General features: G+C 48.0%; 1 protein-coding gene across 4 annotated transcripts in view; it reads right to left on the bottom strand.

Moving 5' to 3' along the window:
• Positions 1-23168, bottom strand: part of DHX38 (DEAH-box helicase 38) — a 450894-nt gene that overhangs the window by 162580 nt on the left and 265146 nt on the right. For 3 of the 4 annotated variants that reach the window (XM_029608272.1, XM_029608270.1, XM_029608273.1), the window contains 3 exons: positions 15402-15542; positions 14396-14506; positions 13060-13176 (listed from right to left, as the gene is read on the bottom strand). In XM_029608272.1, coding sequence (XP_029464132.1) covers positions 13060-13176; positions 14396-14506; positions 15402-15542 — 369 coding nt within the window. The remainder of the gene's footprint in view (positions 1-13059; positions 13177-14395; positions 14507-15401; positions 15543-23168) is intronic. The other variant, XM_029608271.1, reaches the window with a different exon arrangement.

Genomic DNA, 23168 nt, shown 5'->3' with positions numbered 1-23168 from the left:
GGATGAGGGGGGCTAGAGGAGGGAGGAGGGGGTACAGGGAAGGTATAGGGGAGGTCAGGGAGAAGGTAGGTAGGCTGAGCGGGAGCTAAGGAGGTTCGAGGAGGGAAAGGACTAGGTTTGAGAGGAATTGGGGTATGCCTGTTTGAAGAGCCATGTCTTGATTCCTTTTTTAAAATGTTGCTTCGAGTGTTGCTTCGAGTGTTGTCCAAGTCCCTTGAGTTTGGAGATTGTCTATGTGAGCTCCCCAACCCAAGGTGGATGCATCTGTAGTTAACGTTATCTGTGGGACTGGTTGTTGGAAGGGTAGGCCCTTGCGCAAATTGTCCTTGTTCGTCCACCAAAGTAGAGATGAGCATAACTGGTGGGTTACTTGAATTGGAGAATGCAGTGGTTGAATGGCTTGGATCCATTGTGATCTTAAAGTCCATTGGATGACTCATGGCTAACCTTGCCATAGGAGTGACATGAACTGTGGAGGCCATGTGGCCTAATAAGGTTAGAAACTGATGAGCTGTTTGTTTGTCTGAATGCATCGAGTTTGCCAATAGGGATAGTGTTTCTGCACGATCCTCGGGTAGAAAGGCCTTTGCCAGGATGGTGTTGAGCTCTGCTCCTATGAATTGTAGTACATGCGACGGGTTGAGATGGGACTTCTGATAATTGAGAAGAAAACCCATGGAATGGAGTGTGGTGATTGTGTGATTGAGAGAAGTGAGAGCTCCTTGTAGAGATTGACTTCTGATAAGCCAGTCGTCTAGATATGGGAAGACATGAACACCTTGCTTGTGCAAGTGTGCTGCTATTACTGCCATGCATTTTGTGAATACTCTGGGAGCAGAGGCGAGTCCGAAAGGCAGAACTCTGTATTGGAAATGTTGGTGACCTACTATGAAGCGCAGATATTTGCGATGAGGAGGGAACATTGGAATGTGAGCATTAGCGTCTTGGAAATCCAGAGAACAAAGCCAATCCCCTTTTTGAAGAAGTGGAAGCATGGTGCCCAGAGAAACCATCCTGAACTTTTCTTTTTTGAGAAATTTATTGAGATTTCTGAGGTCTAGGATGGGACGTAGGCCCCCCTGTTTTCTTTGAAATGAGGAAATAACGGGAGTAGAATCCTCTGCCCTGCTGAGACCGGGGCACCGGTTCTACAGCCCTGGATTTCAGAAGGGTGGATAATTCTATTTGTAGTTGAGGCATGTGATGCTTGTTGAAATAAAGCTGAATTGGTTGAAACTCTGTGGGAATTGAGAGAAAATTGAGTATCATATTGAGTCTATCATATCCTCGAGATATGATAGACAGAACCCAGTGATCCGTTGTTATTGTTATCCAATTGTTGTAAAATTTGGATAATCTGCCTCCTACTGGGAGTTCTGGTCGAGGATTTCTGGAAAGGCTTAGTTCCCTGGATATAGCTTCAAAAGCCAGCAGCAGGACCTGATTGTGTAGCAGGTTGGGGCCTAGGTGCTCTCTGCTGACGAGGTTGTGTTCTGTGCTGAGTTCTTGATTGTCTAGGCCTAGTTGCAGGAGGATAAAATCGTTTGACGATAATAAGGCCTCCTCATTTCCCTCCTTTGAGTTCTTTAGGTAGTATGTGTAGTGGGGTCCTGAGGAAGGGACGATAGCTGTCGTAAGGTCTTATTATATTCCTTTAATTGGGAGACCACTTCCTGTACTTTTGTACCAAACAAATTGTCCCCTGTACATGGGAGGTCCACAAGTTTGTCTTGAACCTCTGGCCTAAGGTCTGAGGCCTTAAGCCAAGCCCACCTCCTGGCACTAATACCTGAAGCTGCAACTCTTGATGCTGTTTCGAAAGAATCGTATGCAGCTCTTACCTCATGTTTACCAGCATCAAAAGCTTTGTTTATGAGGTTTTGTGCAGATTCTCTGTATTCTTGGGGAAGAGATGGGATAAAGTCCTCCATCTGCTTCCAGAGGTTTCTCTGGTATTGGGTGATATATAATTGATGAGCTGCTATCCTGGAGTTTAGCATTGCACCCTGGAATACCTTGCGGCCTAGAGAATCTAGAAATCTGTTGTCCTTCCCAGGAGGATTGGAAGAGTGCACTCTTGTCCTCTTTGCTTTTTTCTGTGCAGATTAGACAACTACTGAATTATGTGGCAGTTGTGATTTCTGATAGCCTGGTGTGGCTTGTACTAAGTATGTTGAGTCCATCCTTTTGTTGATTGAAGGAACAGAACAAGGATGTTCCCACATTCGGTGTTGAAGCTGTAAGAGAACATCGTGTATAGGTATTGCCATAATTTGTTTAGGAGGGTCGACAAATTGCAACACCTCAACTGTTTGGCGACAGAGATCTTGTTCTGACTCTAACTTAAAAGGAATAGAGTCAGCCATGTCTTGAACAAAAGCAGAAAAAGTGAGATCCTCTGGTGGGGATTGTTTCCTAGGGTGTGGTGGGGAAGGGTCAGACATGAAGGTTTCAGAAGTGTCTGATTGAGTATCACTCCATGTGTCGTAGTCTGGAGTGTCTGGGGGGGGGGCCTGTTTGTAGGTGGAGGAGCCAAACCCAGAGGGTCCTGGTACGGGTTCCTGAGGAGAAGAGTCCTCTTCCAGTGGGTTTGAAGGCAAGGAATCCAGCAAATCTTGGTATTTCTTTTGGATTACTGAATACAGTGCTGCTTCAGATGATACTGTATCTCCAGAAGGAAGTGGCATCGTCTGTGTTGTACGTGGCATTGATGGTATCGAGGATCTTGGTTTTGGAATCTATAGTATCGTCGACCTTCCAATACTTGTATATGATGCAGCAGTAGTAGCGATCAGCATCGACACTGGAACAGAGGCTGCAGATAGCATCGATGTCATCCCCGAGGAAAGAGGAGGCATCGACATCGATATTGAGGAAATGCTTGATGTGAGCTGCATCGATGTTTCTTGCGGCATCGGGAAGGGTCCTGGCTTCAGGAAGGTTCCCGGCATCGGGCTGGTGCCTGACATCGGGACGGTGCCCGGCATCGGGAGAGTTCCCAGACTTGGTGCCATCCTCGGCAGTATATCGGACATCGGCACTGGTTGTGCCGGCATCGGTGACGTCGTAGGTAAAGAAGACGTCACCGGCATCGGCGATGTCGCCAGCATCGGTGTAGTCACCGGTAAGTGTTCTTTAATGGCTTGCAATACCGCTTCCTTTATAAACGATGTTAAGTCTTGCGGTATCGGGGAAGCGAGTGGCACCGGTGGAGGCTGGGACGACACTACCTGTGGTGTAACTGATTCTTCGGTAGGCCTAGTAGGCATTGAGATGTCAGTACGCCTGGCCGCTTTTCGCTCTGTTCTTCGCGGGAAGAAGCCGAAGCATGCCAATGACGGTGTTTATGTCTAGGCCTTACCTCCGTAGCCGAACGTATTGATGCCGTCGATGGCGTAGGCGAGGATCTGTCTCCCGAACCGTCCGGTCGGCGCTTTTTTAATAGAACTTTTTTGGGAGCTCCTACCGGTGATGACTTCGATGAAGTCGATGGAGAGGGAATCAACTGTAGGCTGAAAAGTTGCTGTATTTTCTCTTGATGCAATTTTCTTCCCTTGGGCGTCATCTCTTGGCATTGCTGCAAGAGGAGATATCGTGTTGATCACCCAAGCAGCGTATGCACTCTAGATGCGGATCTGTAATCGACACTGTGCGATTACAAGTCGGGCATTTTTTGAATCCCGACGCCATGATGTCACAGACGGCCATCGATGACTGAAAAAATTGAAAAGTGTTTTAATAAAATTTAATGCTATTATTACTTCACCAGCCGGTGAAGAGTGAGAATGAGTGAGATCCCGTGCGGGAGAGATTAGGAAAAAATGACTTTTTTAGTCAAAAACAGAGTAATCTCAGAGGGCTCCGGTGACCGTGCTGCTAACAGCGGTGCGGAAAAACGAAGACTAGAGTGAGACCCCTGTGGCAGAGAATATCCATGGCATGCTGGGCATGCTCAGTGGCCTCACAGGGCCAGTCAAAAGTTTCTAGAAACTTTGACAGAAGTTTTTCCTGCACTAGGGCTGAGTTACTGACGTCACCCATATGTGAGGACTAGCATCCTGCTTGTCCTGGAATAAAAAGTATTTCTTTTCTCCCCCTTCACACCTTATCCCTCTACCACTCCTCTTGGCACTCTGTTAACTCCACTCTCACTCACCAGTTCAACCTATCGTTCTCTTTTATCTTTCTCCCTTAAGTATTCTAACATGTTCCATACATGTTAGAATACTCATGTCATAAACTCATGTTTTATTCTTTTTCCATCATCTAGTGCCTTACATCTTCAAATTTTACCATTTCAACTCTCCCTATCTTCTCCTCCTCCAGCTGGTCCTTATGGAACTTGATTTAATCAAATATCCAGTGACGGCCTCCCAAGTAAATCCTGTGATCACTTATCCATCCTCATCTTCTCCTTAAATTCAATACTGCCATTATCAAGGCATCTTTAACTCTACCCTGTCTTGGTTCTTTTCTATGTATCTATTCACTGTCACTTTCATTGGCTCTTTCACACTTGTCTCCAGAAATATCAACTCCTTTGGATTTAAATAACTACAATCTGTACAACAATGGCACATAAATCAATCTTTATATTTAATTTGTATAATATACCACTTTCCTAATATAAATCAAAGCAATGTTCATAAAATTAACATTCATAATAAAAAACAAAAATGACATCATAAAACAGAATTGGATTAAAGCAAAATTGTTTACCTGCAATAGGTGTTATCCCAGGACAGCAGGATGTAGTTCTCACATATGGGTGACGTCACTGGACGGAGCCCTATTACAGAAAACTTTCTGTCAAAGTTTCTAGAAACGTTTGACTGGCACACTGAGCATGCCATGATCCCTCGAGCCACAGGGGTCTCCCTTCAGTCTCATTTGTAGCAATAAGCTTTAGGCAAAAAATAAAATAATAAAACGTTTCGGACCCAACTCCGCAGGGTGGTGGGTGGGTTTCGTGAGGACTACATCCTGCTCTCCTGGGATAACACCTATTACACGTAAGCAATTTTGCTTTATCCCAGGACAAGCAGGATAATATTCCTCACATATGGGTGATTAGCAAGCTACAGGCTGAGTCACCTTTGTGTTGGATCAACAGCTTACAACTTGTGCAATGGGCACAACAACTGGTGAACTGTTGGAAAAAAAATGAGGCAGCCTGAAATCACAGCAGGTTTGACATGGAAGGAGTTGGGACTATACTGGAAACAAGTTCTTTAAGATAGATTGTCCAAGGGCTGAAACTTGTCCTCCTTCCTTGTCCAAACAAATGTGAGAAGAGAGCTCCATGTTGCAGCTTTGCAGATGTCAGCAATCGGTATGGAACGATAGTGTGCTACTGAGGTTGCCATTGCTCTGAGTGCGCCTTTACTCGTCCCTGAAAAGAAAGGCCTGCTTTTTCATAGCAGAAGTCTATACAATCTACTAGCCAGTTAGAGAGTGTTTGTTTTCCCACTGCTTTACCTGATTTGTTTTTGTCAAAAGAAACAAAGAGCTGTGTGGATTTCCTATAGACTTTAGTGTGTTCTAGATAATATGCTAGCGCACGTTTACAGTCCAAGGTATGTAAAACTCTTTCGCCTTGGTGAGAGTGAGGTCTGGGAAAGAATGTGGGCAAATTTATAGACTGATTCAAGTGGAAGTCAGTAACCACCTTGGGAAGGAATTTAGGGTGAATATGGAGTACCACTCGGTCATGTAAGAACCTGGTATAGGGTGAGTATGTTACAAGTGCTTGTAACTCACTAACTCTCCTAGCAGATGCAATAGCTACTAGGAAGAGAACTTTCCATGTAAGGAAAGTAACATCGCATGCATCTATGGGCTCAGAAGGAGAACGCATGAGCCGTGCTAGTACCATATTAAGGTCCCATTCTGTGACTGGTGGCCACAAAGGGACCTCTCATAAATCTACTGACAAGGGGTTGCGCTGATATTGGGGCATCCCCTATTGCATTGTGGTAAGCTAAGATAGCACTCAGGTGTACCCGTACCGATGAAGTCTGTAGACCAGAATCTGCAAGATGCCAGAGTTAGTCTAATAAAGATGATGTGGGGCAGGAATAGGGATCAATACTTTTCTGCATGCACCACGTAGTGAATCTTTTCCACTTACAACGTTAGGATTTTCGTGTGGAAGGTTTTCGTGAAGCTACAAGCACTTGAGAGACATTAGTTGAAAGATGGAGTGGTTGGAGGATCAAGCTTTCAACATCCATGCTGTGAGGGATAGTGTTTGAAGGTTGGGATGGCGCAACCTGACCTGATCCTGAGTTATGAGAGTGGGTGCTGTGCCCAGGCGAATTGGTTCCCTGATCGAGAGGTCGAGAAGTATGGGAAGCCATACTTGTCGAGGCCAATACGGGGCTATGAATATCATTGACCCTTTGTCCTGTTATAGCTTCACTAGAGTTTTGGTTATTAGTGGTATGGGGGGATACGCGTACAGAAGGCCTGAGTTCCGGAGCGAGCAAAGGCGACCTTGGCTAACTGGTTTCTTTGTTTGTGCAGGGAGCAGAATCTGTACACTTTGTGATTCAGCTCGGAAGCAGAGTCCATTGTTGGCTGACCCCAACGTTGAAATATCCTGGTCGCTACTAAAGGATCCAGGGACCACTCGTGGGGTTGGAACTGACAACTGAGGCGATGTGCAACTACGTTGTGTATGCCTGCTAGATAAGTGGCCCGGAGAAACATAGAATGTGACAGGGTCCAGTGCCAAATTTGTGCGGCTTCTTGGCAAAAGAGATAAGAGCCTGTACCCCCCTTGTTTGTTCAGGTACCACATGGCAACTGTGTAGACTATTTGTATTAGTACAGTCTTGTATGAAAGGCAGTCCTTGAACGCATAGAGAGCATAACGTATAGCTCGAAGTTTCAGGAAGTTGATTTGGAAAATAGTTTGAGCTTCGTCCAAGTACCTTGAGTCTGAAGAATTTCTATGTGTGCTCCCCAACCCAAGGTGGATGCATCTGTAGTTATGGTTACTTGTGGAACTGGTTGCTGGAAAGGTAGACCTGTGAGCAAGTTGCTCGTGTTCGCCCAGAGGAGAGATGAACGTAACTGGTGAGTTATTTGAATTGGAGCGGACAGAGGTTGAATGGCTTGGAGCCACTGAGATTTTAATGTCCATTGCGTTATTCTCATGGCTAATCTGGCCATAGGAGTGACATGAACTGTGGAAGACATATGGCCGAGCAGAGTTAGGACAGCTGTCGCTGTTCGCTTTGTGCACAGAGAGTTGGCTAAAGAGGATAGAGAGTCTGCGGGGTCTTTTGGTAGGAAGGCTTTGGACATGGTGGTGTTCAATTCTGCTCCGATGAAGACGACGAGATGGTACAAGATGGGATTTTTGGTAGTTTATTAGAAATCCCAATGAGTGAAGTAGTTTGATTGGGTGCTTGATTGAGTTGAGAGCTCCTTGTCTTATGTTGATGAGCCGGTCGTCTAGATAAGGAAATACATGTATGCTTTCTTTGCATAGATGGGCCGCTGCCACTGTTAGGCACTTTGTGAAGACTCTGGGTACTGAGGAAAGTCCGAATGGCAGTACCCGGTATTGAAAGTGTTAATGACCCACCAGGAAGCGCAGGAACTTGCGATGAGGAGGGAATATTGGAATGTGAGCTTAAGCGTCTTGAAGATCCAGAGAACAGAGCCAATCTCCTGCTTGAAGAAGGGGAAGCATGGTGCCTAAGGATACCATCCTGAACTTTTCTTTCCGTAGAAATTTGTTGAGATTTCGGAGGTCTATGGGACGTAGGCCTCCTGTTTTCTTTGGAATGAGAAAATATCGGGAGTAGAATCCTCTGCCCTGCTGAGGTCGGGGAACTGGTTCTACGGCCCTGGCTCTCAGGAGGGTGGACAATTCTGCTTGCAGAAGTGTTGAATGATCCTTGTGTACCCAAGGTGAGTTTGGTGGAAAATCTTTGGGTATTGTAAGAAAATCCAGATAGTACCCTTGATTGATAATGGAGAGTACCCATTGATCTGTTGTGATGTTTGACCAACTGGGAAGGAAAAAGGAGATCTGACCTCCTACTGGTAGATTTGGGGCCTAATTGATGGAGTGGCTGCTGACCTCTGGCGGGATTTTCAAAAATCTGTGGCAGGGCCAGTTTGAGGGGGAGGTTGCAGCCTAGGTGCCCTCGGTTGTCTAGATTGACCTCTCTGGGATGGTCTTGAAACCCTATCACGAGGTGCTGGAGGATAGTATCTTCGTGGTCTATAATAGGATTTTCTAGTGTCTTTCCTGGTTGTTCTTCATGCAGAAGATGGTGTGTCTGTTGGAACAGCTGAGAGTTGTCGTAGAGCCTCAGAGTGTTCTTTTAATTGTACTACTGCAGCTTGTACTTTGTCTCCAAAGAGGTTCTCGCCTGTACAAGGTACAGTTTGTCTTGAATTTCAGACCTGAGGTCAGAAACTTTCAACCAGGCCCATCTACGGACACTAATTCCTGTTGCAGCCATCCTGGACGATGTTTCAAAACAGTCATAAGCTGTACGGACCTCGTGCTTTCCTACCTCTAGACCAGGCGTGAGCAAGTCCAGTCCTCGAGGGCTGCAAACCAGTTGGGTTTTCAGGATACCCCTAATGAATATGCATGAAATAGATTTGCATACAACTGAGGCAGTGTGTATGCAAGTCTCTCTCATGCATATTCATTAGGGGTATCCTGAAAACCCAACTGGTTTGCAGCCCTCGAGGACCGGAATTGCCCACCCCTGCTCTAGACCCGTATGAATGACATTAGTAAGGGAATTTTGGTATTGTTGAGGAAGTGACTCAGTCAATTCTGGTATTTGTTTCCACAAATTGCGTTGATATTGAGTCATATACATCTGATATGATGCAATTCTTGAGACCAGCATTGACCCTTGGAACATTTTCCGGCCAAGAGAATCTGGAAATTTTTGTTCCTTCCCAGGAGGCATCGATGAGTGAGGACGAATTCTCTTTGACTTCTTTTGGGCAGATTCCACCACTACAGACTGGTGTGGAAACTGAGGTTTCTGGAAGTCTGATATGTGTTGAACCCGGTAAGTGGCATCAGTCCGCTTGTTCACTGGTGGTATAGAACAAGGGTGCTTCCATAACCTATGCTGAAGATCCACAAGTACGTCATTGCACAGGGATTGCCAGAACTTCTTTAGTAGGATCTACAAATTTCAAAACCTCGAGGGTTTTCTGTCTGGTGTCCTCCTCTGCTTCTAACTGGAATGGTATGGTATCTGCCATTTCTTTCACAAAGTTTGAAAAAGAGAGGTCCTCCTCTCTTCTGGTGGGAATGGATCTGATAAAATATCCTCCGAGGAAGAATCAGTATTTTCTTCCTCCCAGGTGTCTGAAGAAGGCCACCATGGAGGAGTGGAGTGAGGAATAAAAAGAGGTATCGAAGGTTTCATCGGCAGCATCGATGGCGGAAGGAAGGGAATTGATGGAGAACTCGGGAGTCTCGGCTGTGAAATACCTGAGTGTCTCGGGATTGGTTTGGGCATCGAGGAATCCCTCGAGGCATCGTAGTCTCTGGGGTTGGAAACCGGAATTTTTGTACCCAATGGCGATGGTTGCTTTGGAAAGGCACCGATAAGGGCTTCGAGCCTATCGAGGATTGGCGCTAACAGGGAAAGGTCCGGAGTCGGCATCGATGTAGGCATTGGTGCAGGCATCAGTGTCGATGGTCCCAGGTCTCGCAGAGCATCTTTTACTGCCTGGTGGATGAAACAGTCCAGTTCCTCCCATATAGCTGGTGAGGTCAGAGCAGCTATAGGAGGTGGCAGAGAAGGCGGAACCGGCTCTTCCACAGGTCCCTGTGATGGTGTGGTACCAGGCACCAATATCGGTGGGGATTGCCTTGGAGTGAGAGACATCGAAGGTATTGATGGTTCTTCCACTCAAGACCATTTTGGTGATGGTTCGACGTGCACCGAGAGAGCTCTAGGAGTTGAACTGACATCGGGCGTTGAAGTCCTTCGATGACGGTGGTGATGTTTTTCTCGATGATCGGAGGCCTGCTTCTCAAGCACAGACGTAGATTTTGTAGATGATCGGTCACCGCTACCATCCGGACGACGTTTAGTTTTAAGAACTAATTTCTTTGCCGCTCCAGTCGGAGACGACTGAGTCATGTCGACAAAAGTAGTTGAAGATGGAAGAGATGTTCCATCTTCTCCAGATGGGCCCGTCTGCCTTTGGCCGTCATCTCGGCGCACTGAGGACATGTCGAGATGTTGTGTCCCTCGCCCAGGCACAAAACACACTCGACATGCGGGTCGGTGATGGACATAGTGCGAGGGCAATTCGGGTTTTTTTGAAAACTGTTGTCAATTTAAAGGCCGGACAGCTGTCGACAGCCATGTGAAGAGAAAAAATGCGAAAATGGGCTCAGTATGCCAGTCAAAAGTTTCTAGAAACTTTGACAAAGTTTTCTGTAAAGTTTTCTATAATAGGGCTCTGTCCAGTGACATCACCCATATGTGAGGACTATCATCCTGCTTGTCCTGGGATAAAACAATATACTATTTAAAAAAAAAAAAAAAAAAAAAAAAAGGTCCCATATCTCTTCTGAAAACAAATCTTGATATCTAACACACATAACTAAATATTAAAATAAGTTTAAACTAAGTCTAGCAAAATAAAAATAAAATGAAAAACCAAGAGTTTCCAATTTCTAACCAAAATTAGATCACTTTTCCACCATCCCCTCCTGCATGTCTGCTTCCCAGCTGCCACCTAAAAAGCGAAAGTTGCTTACCAGTAGCTTCAGAAGACAGTAGAATCCAAGCCCTTACAATATTTTATTATATTATTGCTTTTATTTTATCTTGTGTTGTATTATTACATTAGAGTATTTTAATTCGCTGATGTAATTATTTTACTTTATTGATTGTTTTCTTTTATGAATATTTTGGTTAATCATGTTTTATCTCTTTGTAAACAGTTATGAATGTATTTCAGACTAATGGTATATAAAAGCAACAAATAAATACATAAATGGATGATGTCATCTGACAGAGCCTAGTGTCGAAGATGGACTCAAAAGCTTCTAGAAGCTTTTGGCATGTTTGTTTGAGCATTTGCAGCATGACCTATGTCTCCGATTCATGTAGGGCCACCTCTTTAAAAAAATGTGAAGAACCAACTCCAAAGAAAGACAGGTAGGTTTTGTGAGGACTTGCATCCTGTGATTTTCAGAGTACCTGTTACAGGTAATCAATTTTTGTTTTAGCGAAGGATAAGCAGGATGCAAGTCCTCACCAGTGGAGAATTCCTAGCTACAGACTGTGCCAAACAAACAAAAAAAAAAAACAGAGAGGAAAATATAGACACATAGTAATGACAGCAGAAAAGGACCAAATGGTCCATCCAGTCTGCCAAGCAAGCTTCTTATGGTAATATCTACTGTGCCATGTAAGTCAGTCCCAGGTTCTCTTAAGGGTAGTTCATGCAGTTACCCCCAGTTCTTATGATAAGAGTAGTAATATTTACAATCAAAAACCAAGCAACTGTCAAACCTATACAAAGTTACCGCAAGAAACATTTTTACTGGGTGACGAGCCTTCCTGAAAATTCTGGCAATAAAGACTTGCTTTGCTTTTGGACAGCAGTAGAAGCAGTCTTGTGCTTTTTCCCTTATGTATGCATATCAGTATCCCCAGACCATAAAATTAGGGGCCCATGTTGGTTGCCATCTGAATCCAATTCTCCTCCCTACCCCCCACCGTCAAAGCATAGAATGATGTTGCAGTTGTGTCAAAAGTATCAAGATTTATTGGTTGAGGATAATAATCCCCATGCTTCTGCTAAGGGTAGTAACTGTCGCACCGAGCGGGTTACCCCCATGCACTCTTTTCATTTCTGTCTTCTAGCCTTTAGGAATCTATAGTGTTTATCCCATGCGCCTTTGAATTCTTTGAATGTTTTTGTCTTCACCACCAGAAGACACCCTTCTCCATGAAGGAATATTTCCAGAACTAACCGACTGCAACATCACTCTACACCAGTGGTTCTCAACCCTGTCCTGGGGACCCCCCCAGCCATTCGGGTTTTCATGATATCCACAATAAATATGCATGAGAGAAAATTTGCATACACTGCCTCCATAACATGCAAATTTTCTCTCATGCATATTCATTGTGGATATCATGAAAACCCAACTGGCTGGGGGGGTCCCCAGGACAGGGTTGAGAACCATTGCTCTACACTTAGACGGAGGGGGGGAGCAGGGGATTTGGATTCAGACGGCAACCAACATGGGCCCTGACTGATTTGATTGAGTGTGTGCGGAGAGCTCCTTGGAGTGCAGTACGAGTAGGTCTTGAGGAAGTGCGAGGAATGAGTGGAGGATTGATCCAGTTGAGAATTTCATTTGTAAGACTTTTATGGATGAGGGAGAGGGCTTTGTAATGTATTCGTGATTGTATTGGGAGCCAGTGAAGTTCAATAAGCGTAGGTGTGATGTGGTCCCTTTTTTTGGAGCCTAAGAGAATACGTGCAGCGGCGTTTTATAAGAGTTGTAAAGGTTTGATATGCGTAGAAGGGAGGCCAAGGAGGAGGGTGTTACAGTAGTCTATTTTAGAAAAAATAATAGACTGGAGGACTGTGCGAAAGTCAAAGAAGTGAAGTAAAGGTCTGAGTTTTTTAATCGTTTGTAGCTTAAAATAGCAGTCTCTTATGATGTCATAACATGATCTGATCTCATGTTTTCCTGCCTCCAAACCCTTGTTAATTAGGGTGTGGAGTTGTTCTGGAAGTGACTGAGGCATGGAGGTTGTTAACTCCTGCATCTTCTTAAAAATGACCCTGTTATATTGGGTCATATAGAGTTGGTAAGCGGAAATTCAGAGGATCCTTATAGAATATAAGTTGTCTAATAAGAGATTCATCATCTTTCTTTCTACTTCCAAGTTTTTGCCATCTTTCTCCCACATCCAAACCTTTGTTGAATTCTGCTACCTCTGACCACACAACATCAAAAGGCATCTCATCCTCCATCTCTGTTGCAGAACAGATTAAAATAGCTTATAGGTCATTTTCTTCTCTCACCTTTTGGAAAATTTTAGCCTGGAGGTCCGATGGCAGTTGGGAGTAAATAGGAAGCACTGCCAAAGCTGGGGCATTCTCCAGCTCTTCCAGTCTTTCCACAATCTGATCAGAGCTTACCTGAAAACACAAAAAGGAGGCCAAGAATGGAGTACAGGGAAAGGAAAAGAAACCAAAACCCACATGGTAGTGATAAAATTGAGTCAGAGGCCAATATGTAACAAACTACTAAATATTAGTAATTAATAACATTATCTGAACATGATGAAACCTCTTCTTGCCAGTACTGGCATATACCACCTGGGATAAGTGACGGCCTATTTAACCCTTAGAATGAGCACACTGATCCCCTTATATGTGCTGTAAGAAACAAAGACAGTGGCACAAAACCAGAAGGAAAGGGAAATTAATTCAATACATTCAGGCCAATTCAGTAAAGTCCGTGGGAGAGTGGGCGAATGCCCGCTCTGCCGGCGCGCGCGATTAAGTATTTAAATTAGGCCCGGCGGTAAAAACGGGCAAAAGGAGGCACTAGAGACACTAGCGCGTCCCTAGCGCCTCCTTTTTGACAGGAGCGGCGGCAGTCAGCGGGTTTGACATCCGATGCTCAATTTTGCTGGCATCTGTTCTCGAGCCCGCTGACAGCCATGGGGGCTCGGAAACTGGACGCCAGCAAAATTGAGTGTCCGGTTTTCGACCCAACAGCCGCTGGCCGACTTCCAATTTTTTTTAATTTTTTAAAACTTTTTTTACTCTTCGGGACCTCCAACTTAATATCGCCATGATATTAAGTCGGAGGGTGCACAGAAAAGCAGTTTTTACTGCTTTTCTGTGCACTTTCCCGATGCTGGAAGAAAAGCAGTTTTTACTGCTTTTCTGTGCACTTTCCCGGTGCCGGAAGAAATTAGCGCCTACCTTTGGGTAGGTGCTAATTTCTGAAAGTAAAATGTGCGGCTTGGCTGCACATTTTACTTTCTAAATCGCGTGCGAATACCTAATAGGGCTATCAACATGCATTTGCATGTTGAGGGCGCTATTAGGTTCGGCGGGTTGGATGCACGTTTTCCGCCCCTTACTGAATAAGAGGTAAGGGAAAACGCGCGTCTAAGGGCAGGTTAACAGTGCGCTCCGTTGGAGCGCACTGTACTCAATCGGCCTGCTTGTACCTCAGAATTGTGAATGGCAGATTGAAGCAGGAAGAAGGAACAAAAAAAACCCCAAAAAACAAACTAGACCAGGATTAGGGCTCAGTAGTCCATTCTCTTAAATAGGGGGCAGAAGGAAAAAAGGAGGAGGAGAAAATTTATGCAGAGACTGCGCCGATCCTGTAAGATTTTACCTCGATGTCCTCTTGCCCTGGCATGAAGATGAGAATATCGCCTGGAGCACCTGACAAATGGATTTGAAGTGCCTGCTTCACAGCAGCTTCCACATAATCCTCTTGGGGGGTCTGAAACAAGGAGAAGGGAAACTTCAGACATGATGCACTAAATCGAGATACTTCCAAGTGACAGAGATGCTGACAACACATGATATAGTTACAGAACAACTTATAAGACAAGAAAACCAATGTCTCCTATAAAGCCACAGAACTTCCATTATTGTACACATACATGCTAATCTACCTTCCAAGGAAAAACTCAGATTGTAAACAAAGTTACACGGCTATAGAAACCTACACAGAGACACAACAGACAACACCACCTCAATCAAACAAGGAAAGCACAGGAAGACTAAACTAGGTGATCATCAGGAAGCTCAAATCGCACACAAACCCAGCCTCTAGTTTGGTTCATTGTACTCAAAGATGACAAGACAACCTAGAATTTTTCCTGCTAGCTTCCATTTGCTAGAGCAGGCTTCTCAATGCATGGACTCTTTTCCTCTCTCTCGCCATTCCCATGGCAGCACAGTAGTGTTACTGCAGGGTGGGCTCCTCACTTTAACCCTATCCCATTAAGTACAATCATTAGGACAATCCTCAGCTAGGTGCCAGAGACAAGCACTTCCCTCTGGAGTCTAGTACACATGGACCACGAATCTGGCCAGAAAGTGCTAGTGAGCAATGAATGGGATTTCCTTTCTCACAGGGGCTATGAACACTACTACCACAGCTTCCCTATCTCCATCCAGCCTAAGGGACAGGATCTTATGCTCTGCTATTTAATATACCAAAGATAAAACAAACGACTTGCATATTTTGCCACCAAAGTGTTACAAATTGGACTTTGAAAGAGCCCCACCAACTCTGAGCACCATACTACACAGACATCTGTTTTGTGGGTACCAGTTGCACTTGAGTAGCTCTATGTAGTAAACTTGTAGGGTACCACATACATTTTTACCTTGCTAAACAGAATATCCACAGGGAACGTGCGTCCAGGAATATGGAAGATTGGAACATTCCCAAAAAATGCAGCAAACTTCTCAGCATCCATAGTGGCTGATGTGACTATCAGCTTCAGGTCGGAGCGTCGGGCCACCACCTACAAACCAAATACATAGGAACACATTTGAAGAAAATACCTACAGCAATTCCTGGGACGGAGCTTAACTGCAGGCAGAAAAGCCACACAAATACTCAAGCTTAAACAGTGTAACAACTGCTCAAAGTTATCCAGAAATCATGAGGTGTCATCTTTTCTTGAAGCGCATATTGGGTAGTAAAAGACCGGTTACCCAAAGCGACACTACAACATTTTGCTTGGAAAAAATACTTCCCCTCCAAAATACACACACGTCCTTTTTATATATTTTAAAACTTAACATAGATACAGAAAGTCAAACATCAAAATACAACATGCACATGAGTAGAATTCAAATACAGCAAAATTGTAATCTTCCAATAACAAAACCTTTCTGACTAGATCCTGGCAATAGGTCAGTAGAAGAGAAGACATCTGAGGAGAAGTTATCCTCTAGGGCAGCAGGATGAAAAGTCCCATACGTGCATGTTGTCAAGCAGCCCTCAGCCTATGTCAAATCTAACAGCATGCAGAGTAGGGTGGTAATTAAACTCTATGCGGGGAGAAAGGAGGGAATACTGGACTGTTAATCCTGCTGTCCATGGAGAACACCAGTTACAGGTAAGAAACTTTGCTTTCTCCATGGACAAGCAGGATAAATAGTCCCACAAGTGTGTGGTGTCATCATAGGATGAACAGTCCCTCATTTCCTCCCACCTCCCCCTAGAGTTTAATGTAGAGATTACTTACCTGATAATCTCGTTTTCCTTAGTGTATGCAGATGGACTCAAAACAAATGGGTATAGTGTGCTTGTGCCAGCAGTTGGAGACGGATCTGACGTCAGCACGGGTACATATACCCCCACAGGAAGTGCCGCAAATCAGTAATTTTCCTTGCAAAAGCTGTAGCTGACCGATCAATTAAATGAACAGGATTACCCTGACCGATTGATAGTAGCTGGAGACCGCCAGTGATCACAACCGAAAGGCGTCAACACCCGGCAGGGTGGATGGCCTATTATAAGAAAACATGGCTTACCGTGAGTCGGTGAATCCCCATGTATGCCGGCAGCCAGGCGGGATGCTGAGTCCATCTGCATACACTAAGGAAAATGAGATTATCAGGTAAGTAATCTCTACATTTCCTAGCGTGTAGCAGATGGACTCAAAACAAATGGGATGTACAAAAGCTACTCCCGGACTGGGCGGGAGGCTGCCCGAGGACCGTGTAGGATTGCCCTCGCAAATGCTGTGTCCTCCCTGGCCTGGACGTCCAGACGGTAGAATCTGGAGAAGGTATGGAGGGAGGACCACGTCGCTGCTTTACATATCTCTGCAGGCGACAGCAGCTTAGCTTCTGCCCAAGAGGCCGATTGTGCTCTGATAGAATGAGCCTTGACCTGTAGAGGTGGTGGTTTTCCCGCCTCCACGTAGGCTGCCTTGATCACTTCTTTAATCCAGCAGGCGATGGTTGGCCGTGAGGCTGCTTCCCCTTGCTTCTTCCCGCTGTGCAGGACGAACAGGTGGGTCTGTCTTTCGTACTGCTTCTGACATTTCCAGGTATCTGGACAGCAGTCTGCCGATGTCGAGATGGCGTAGCATTCGACCTTCCTCAGACTTCTTCAAACCTTCTGTGGTAGACAAGGATATGGTTTGGTTGAGGTGAAAGTGTGAGACCACCTTGGGTAAAAAGGATGGCACTGTGTGAAGATGGATAGCCTCTGGAGTGATTCTGAGAAATGGATCACGACAGGATAGTGCTTGTAGCTCTGAGATGCGGCGTGCGGACACACAGCCAGCAAGAACACCATTTTCAAGGTTAACAAACGGAGGGACAGGCCTCGAAGGGGCCTGAAGGCTGATCCCGCCAAAAATTCCAATACTAGGTTGAGATTCCACAAGGGCACTGGCCACTTCAGTGGCGGGCGAATGTGTTTGACTCCTTTCAGGAAACGTGAGACATCTGGGTGTTTGGCAATGGTGTTACCGTCACTCCTGGGACCGTAGCAAAACAGCGCTGCTACCTGAACCTTGATGGAGCTGAGGGACAGACCCTTCTGAAGTCCATCTTGTAGGAAGTCCAAAATGATAGGAATCTTAGCGGCATGCGAGTTGGTGCTGTGAGAGTCGCACCAGGCTTAAAAAACTCTCCAGATCCTGATATATGTTAGGGATGTGGAGAACTTGCGTGCTCTGAGGAGTGTATCTATAACCGGCTCAGAGTATCCCCTTTTCTTCAGTCGAGCCCTCTCAATGGCCAGACCGTAAGAGAGAATTGAGCCGGATCCTCGTGGAGGATGGGGCCTTGCCGTAGCAGGTCCCTGTAGGGAGGTAGAGGTAGAGGGTTCCCTGCCAGTAGTCTTCTCATGTCTGCGTACCAGGGTCTTCTTGGCCAGTCCGGGGCCAGTAGAAGAACTAGGCCTCTGTGTCGCTGAATCCTGTGGACAATGGCGCCCAGCAGGGGCCATGGAGGAAAGGCGTATAACAGGATCCCCTGAGGCCACGGCTGTACCAGGGCATCGATCCCCTGAGCCCGAGGATCCCGCCTGCGGCTGAAATATCTGGGTACTTGAGCGTTGGACCTGTCCGCTAAGAGGTCCATGGCTGGTGTCCCCCATTGATCCACAATTATCTGAAAGGCTGTGGGTGACAGCTGCCACTCCCCCGGGTTTAGGCTTTCTCTGCTGAGGAAGTATGCCGTCGTGTTGTCCTTCCCGGCAATGTGGACGGCGGAGATGTCCTGGAGATTTGCTTCTGCCCAAATCATCAGGGGAGCTATTTCCAGGGATACCTGTTGGCTTCTGGTTCTGCCCTGACGATTGATGTATGCCACCGTGGTGGCATTGTCTGACATCACTCTGACTGCTGTGTCGCGAAGTCTGTGGGCAAATCGCAGGCACGCTAGCCTGACTGCCCGTGCCTCTAGTCTGTTGATGTTCCACCTCGACTCTTCTCTGGTCCACCACCCTTAGGCGGTGAGTTCCTCACAGTGTGCTCCTCATCTGTTCAGGCTGGCATCTGTGGTGAGCAGAATCCAGGTTGGGGAGGACATTCCTGACCCCTGGCTCATGTGGCCGGGCTGCAACCACCACCGTAGCTGATACCGCACTCTGGCCGGTAGAGGTAAGCGTACGGTGTAGTTCTGTGATCGTGGGCTCCATCGAGATAGAAGGGCGCGTTGCAACGGTCTCATATGAGCCCGCGCCCAGGGCACCACTTCCAGAGTGGATGCCATGAGGCCGAGGACCTGAAGGTAATCTCGAGTTGTGGGCCTGCTGGCGCTCAGCAGGGCCTGCAGATGACTCTGGAGTTTTGATTTTCTCTTGGAGGTCAGGCTGACCTTGTCTTCTCGGGTGTAGAATTGGACCCCTAGGTATTCCAGCGACTGGGACGGCTGTAGGGAGCTCTTGTTTAAGTTGACTACCCATCCTAGGCTCTCCAGAAGAGCTATAACTCTGTTGGTTGCCCGGTGGCTCTCCTCCGGTGACTTTGCCCTGATCAGCCAATCGTACAGGTAGGGATGGACGAGAATTCCTTCCTTCCTGAGTGCCGCCGCCACTACTACTATTACCTTGGTAAAGATCCGCGGCGCGGTGGCTAACCCGAAGGGCAAAGCTCGGAACTGGAAGTGCTGATTCAGGACTTTGAAGCGTAAATAGCGCTGGTGATCCTGATGGATTGGGATATGCAGGTAGGCTTCCGACAGATCTAGGGAGGTGAGAAACTCCTCTGGCTGTACCGAATTCTTGACCGACCGTAGAGTTTCCATGCGAAAGCTGGGGACCCGTAGGTGTCGGTTGACTGACTTGAGGTCCAGGACTGGCCTGAAAGTGCCCTCCTTCTTGGGTACTATGAAATAAATGGAATAATACCAAGAATTTACCTCTCCCGCAGGTACTGGGATTATGGCTTTTAGGGCCAGGAGCCTCTGTAAGGTCACTTCTAGTGCCGCTGCCTTGAGCAGTGAACAAGGAGATTCCACAAACTTGTTCGGCGGAAGCCGAAAGAAATCCAGGTAATATCCCTCTCGGATGATGACGAGGACCCACTGGTCCGAAGTAGTCTCGACCCACCTGCGGTAGAAGAGGGTTAGCCTGCCCCCTATGGCTGCTACCCCCAGATGGGTCGGCTGATTGTCATTGTGGGTTGCGGCCGGGGCCGGAACCCGAGCCGGTACTCTTCTTGTTATGCTTAGTCCAAAAGGACTGGTTCCTGGCCTGGGAACGAGGTGCTCGATAGCGAGTCCTGTAAGGGTTGAAGCGCTGCAAATTTCTACCTCTAGTTGGTCTAGAAAAAGAACGCTGGCTCCTCCTCGCCCTGTCTTCTGGTAGACGGGGTAATGGGGAGGCACCCCATTTAGTAGCTCAGTTCTCGAGATCACTGCCGAACAGTAAGGAACCCTTAAAGGGCATTCTTGTGAGTCATGTCTTGGAGGACGAGTCGGCCGCCCAATGACTGTTACAGTTTTGGCTGCAGTGCAACCGCCTCACCACCAGGGGTCCCTCTAGTGCTGGCTTTCCTGACAGGCCCAGTCCATCTCCTCTGTCCACTCTAAGTTCTGGGTGTGTCCTTATAACCCTGCCTGACAGTTGCCTCGGTGCTTCGGCATCGAGCTCACCTGGGCTCCCTGCTCTAGCCTTGCGCGGCCTTCGGGCCTTTCCTTGCCTTGCCCTGCGCGGCCTTCGGGCCTTTCCTTGCCTTGCCCTGCGCGGCCTTCGGGCCTTTTCCTTGTCTTGCCTTGTGTGGCCTACGGGCCTTCTGTGTATGTGTAGCCTACGGGCCTTCTGACCTGCCTTGCTCCGCTTACGGTGTGTGGCCTACGGGCCTTCTGTGTGTGTGTGGCCTACGGGCCTTCTGACCTGCCTTGCCCCGCTTACGGTGTGTGTGGCCTACGGGCCTTCTGTGTGTGTGTGGCCTATGGGCCTTCTGACCTGCCTTGCCCCGCTTACGGTGTGTGGCCTACGGGCCTTCTGTGTATGTGTGGCCTACGGGCCTTCTGACCTGCCTTGCTCTGCTTACGGTGTATGGCCTACGGGCCCTCTGTGTGTGTGTGGCCTACGGGCCTTCTGACCTGCCTTGTCCTGCTTACTGTGTCCTGACCCAGCCTGAACCTAGACTCTGCTTTCTGCCTCCTGCCCTGACCCAGCCTGAACCTAGACACTGCCATCTGCCGCCTGCCCTGACCCAGCCTGGACCCAGACCCTGCTACTTGCCGCCTGCCCTGACCCAGCCTGGACCCAGACACTGCTACTTGCCGCCTGCCCTGACCCAGCCTGGACCCAGACTCTGTTCTAGCCATTCTTGTCTCTCTCAACCTGGAGCCACCCTTTTGGGTGGTGTTCACAACTCCTAACCGGAGCCCAGTCATAACAATGACGTAGCCAAAGCTGCCTCCTGGCTGCCACTGAAGAGGAGACTCCCTTGGCTGCCATATGAACGAGGTCGGAGGCTGCATCAGTGAGAAATGCGAGAGCGGATTTCATGTCTGCTCCCTGGGTGTTGTTTCTCGCCTGTGATAAACAGGAGCGCGTGCAGCAGGTCGCGATTCGTAGGGACATGGCTGCTACCTCAAAGGCTTGTTTCAGAATGGTGTCCATGCGTCGGTCATGCGAATCCTTGAGGGACGCTCCCCCCTCAACCGGAATGGTGGTGTGCTTCACTATTGCGTTAACTATGGCGTCTACCCTGGGGCACGCCAACAGCTCCTTGGATGCCGGATCCAGAGGGTACATGCCTGCCAAGGCCCGACCCCCTTTAAATGAGGCCTCCAGTGCCTTCCATTCCAGATTAGCTGCTGTGCTGCCTGTAGGAGGGGAAAATGGTGAGCCGGTTGGCTCAGGCCCTCTAACAGGGGGTTCATTTTAGGGCCCCCTGGGGTATCCTGGCCCGGAATGGCCAGCTCCGATAGGCATTGCGAGACCAGGCCTGAAAGATCCTCCTTCTGAAAGAAGCGGCTCATGGTCCGATATGGCTCTATCTCCGAGGGAAGTTCACCCTCCTCGGGGGGCTCCTCACTGTCCTGGGAGCAATCCGAATCCCCATAAGCGGGGCTGTCGGGTGGTGAGTGGCTGCGCCTAGGTCTCGAGGGTCCAGGGACCGGATCAACTGGGACGGAAAGACCCATTCGAGGAGCAGACTGCATCTGGACAAAGGCGTGAATCCCTTTGAATAATTCCACCCAGGAAAGCGAAGCCGGATCTGGCCATAGGGGCACCAGGTCTCTCGGGTTCCCTGGTTGCTCGCCGCAGCCCGCTAAGTCCGGTGTGCTCCCTGAGGAACCGCTGGGCTGGGGCCGGTCCTGTCCTGGGACTCCCATGGCCTCCTCACATTGGGCACATAGTGAGTCTGCTTCCTCGCTCTGTGTGGCTCTGAGGTGGCATGCTGAGCAGAGGCTTAGAGCTTTCATGCCAGATTCTAGAGGTGCCGGCTCTGTGGCCGCATGGGATCTCTTATGCTCCATTCGCCTGAAATTCGGTATCACCCAATGATGTGTGCTTAACGAGTGCGTGTAACAGCATGCGCCTAGAATGGGCGTTGTATAGATGTGCGCCTATCCACGGGCGTCTTATAGATGTGCGCCTATCCACGGGGGTCTTAGTAATGTGCGCCTATCCACGGGCGTCTTATCGTGCGCCTATCCACGGGCGTCTTATCGTGCGCCTATCCATGGGTGGCTTATAAATGTGTGCCTATCCACGGGCGGCTTATAAATGTGCGCCTATACACGGGCGGCTTATAAATGTCTATACGTGGGCGGCGTACAATGTGCGAACAACGTGCGCCTATCGCGGGCGCTTAGCTTAGCAACGTGCGCTCATCGGCTCGAAGATGAGTAGGCAGGCAAAAATGGCGACCTCCTTGGCGTGCTGCCTCGTAGGCAGGCCCAGCGAATCCACACTTCCTCGGAGACCAAGTAAAGATATACGCCTTACCTTGTCTTCGGCACTTCCCGGCTGCGACCTGGGCGGTCTCCGGCTGCGGGGGAGAGTACCTTCAACCGCCCTGCATAAGGAAGTGCGCCAGCTGCCTCTAGGCCGCTCCCGAACTCGTCTCGCTTGGAGGCCAAGTCCACGCCGGGACCGAGGCTGCCTCCAGGCCGCGCAAGAACTCGCCTCGCTCGGGGGCCAAGCCGCGCCCGCGCTCTTCTCACTCGGGGGCTAGGTCCCTGCCGCGAACCGGCCACCGGACTGAGGCTCTTACCTCCAAGGGACCACGGAAGTCAGCTCAGGAAACTCAACTGGGTGAGTGACTGCCAGGTATCAACGCAGGAGTGCGGTGATACCTAGGTTTCTTCTAGGAATTTAGTCATTAGAATTTGGAAACACGCTCAGCGAGCGTGAGGTAGCTCCAAACTGCTTTGGAGACGGAAATTACTGATTTGCAGCACTTCCAGTGGGGGTATATGTACCCGTGCTGACGTCAGATCCGTCTCCAACTGCTGGCACGAGCACACTATACCCATTTGTTTTGAGTCCATCTGCTACACGCCAGGAAATGATCTCTTTACTCTGCATGCCGTCAGCTTTGACAGAGAGGTCTTCGCTGATGCCTGCTTGTTGCAGTGCCTACTGCAAGTCTAAGTTAAATCTAGCCAATAACATGGGACTCTGTATATGAGGCCATGCAATGTTGTCGTCCACATGTTGG

The sequence above is a fragment of the Rhinatrema bivittatum genome, chromosome 7 (genome assembly GCF_901001135.1).
Source record: "Rhinatrema bivittatum chromosome 7, aRhiBiv1.1, whole genome shotgun sequence".
NCBI classification, from domain to species: Eukaryota; Metazoa; Chordata; class Amphibia; order Gymnophiona; family Rhinatrematidae; genus Rhinatrema; species Rhinatrema bivittatum.
Note: the sequence above shows the minus strand (reverse complement) of the source record. Positions and strands in the feature narration are given on the sequence as shown.